We start from the raw sequence: 1271 nt of genomic DNA on the forward strand, positions 1-1271 counted from the left end.
TTCCTAAATCTGTTAGCACTGCATTGCATACTACAGAAGCTACATGCGGCGATATGTCAAACCGATAAAGAGCAGCCGCTAATCGAGGATATTTCAAGAGCTTGTTACATTTTATTCGCGATCGAGTTACTTTGTTGCATCTGCTGCAGTACGTGACATCAGATTCAGAGCTTGGAGATTCGGTTTTTGAACTCTCTCGATTATGCTCTGAGTCAGTAGCGGTAGCAATTATTTTCTTTTTCCACTTTATCTTCTTCTCATCATAGATTTGCTGCATTGGAATCATTTCTCCCGCATCCTTCGATTCAATAATCATCTTCCTGATTGTACATTGGTCGATGTAAAATTCCCACTTGGACGGCTGCAAATTTATACTACACCGGCAGCCAACATCTCGGAACAGTAATGGATCAATTTCCTTCTTGAAAGATTTCTTCAAACATTTACATCGGCATATATCGAATAATCTGTCATAGGATTGCTTCTTGGATGCTATTAGTAGCGTATTGAGTCTTTGACTTGCGTTAATCTTACTAAACGAGCCTAATGCAGCAACTGTTGTTAAAATCTTTCTCTTCACATTCTTCAAAGATAGACATGGAATGGAAGCACGATTCCATAAGGAAACTACCTTGTAAGCCAATCTATCCAATATTTCCATTTTGTCCTTCTTTACCAAAAGAAGGCGGTTATTTGTCAGTTTAATTTGATTCCTTATATATAAATACGACAGTAGAACTTCTTTCTTAGTAGGAAGTGTCTCTGTTGGTAAGTCAGCTACATCTCCGAGAATAAAATGTTGAGTTGCGTCGTTGATTTCAACATTGGAAGAAGCCATAGCTGCTGATAGTACTTACATTGGCACATGTAAAATGGATTAGCATGAAATAAGTATTAGAATGTTGAGTAGCCACCGGTACTGGTATTTCCTAGGCAAAATACGGTATACAGTGGAACGATATCGTAACTCTTTCAAACTAAGATGAAATCAGGATCCAGGTCGTTGGATCTTAAAGTGTTTCTGATTATTTGGCTCAACTTTAGGAGTGTAAATTGCGATATGTTTCTTTCATAAAAGGAGACTGTGCTGTGAAATATCCGTGCATTCGTTTTAGCGAATTTAATGTTAATTAGAACTATAAGTATTCATAGTTAATTAATTAGTTATTATTTAAGACTAGTAACTGTAGCTGTTCTCATCGCGTTATATAATCCTTTAGCTTCTCTCTTCTTCAGCATTCCTGGTACCTACTTTAGGCTGTAGAGCAATA

The 1271-nt window shown here is 37.1% G+C and overlaps 1 protein-coding gene across 1 annotated transcript; it reads right to left on the bottom strand.

The window, feature by feature from the left end:
• Positions 1 to 31: 31 nt before the first annotated feature.
• On the bottom strand, positions 32 to 838 carry TRIADDRAFT_62968 (uncharacterized protein; the record flags this gene model as incomplete). Its single annotated transcript, XM_002118962.1, has 1 exon — positions 32 to 838. A coding segment is annotated over one exon (807 nt), but the record flags the coding sequence as incomplete, so codon positions are not given.
• Between the last annotated feature and the right edge of the window lie 433 nt (positions 839 to 1271).

Source organism: Trichoplax adhaerens, genomic scaffold (genome assembly GCF_000150275.1).
Source record: "Trichoplax adhaerens TRIADscaffold_3146 genomic scaffold, whole genome shotgun sequence".
Taxonomy (NCBI): domain Eukaryota; kingdom Metazoa; phylum Placozoa; class Uniplacotomia; order Trichoplacea; family Trichoplacidae; genus Trichoplax; species Trichoplax adhaerens.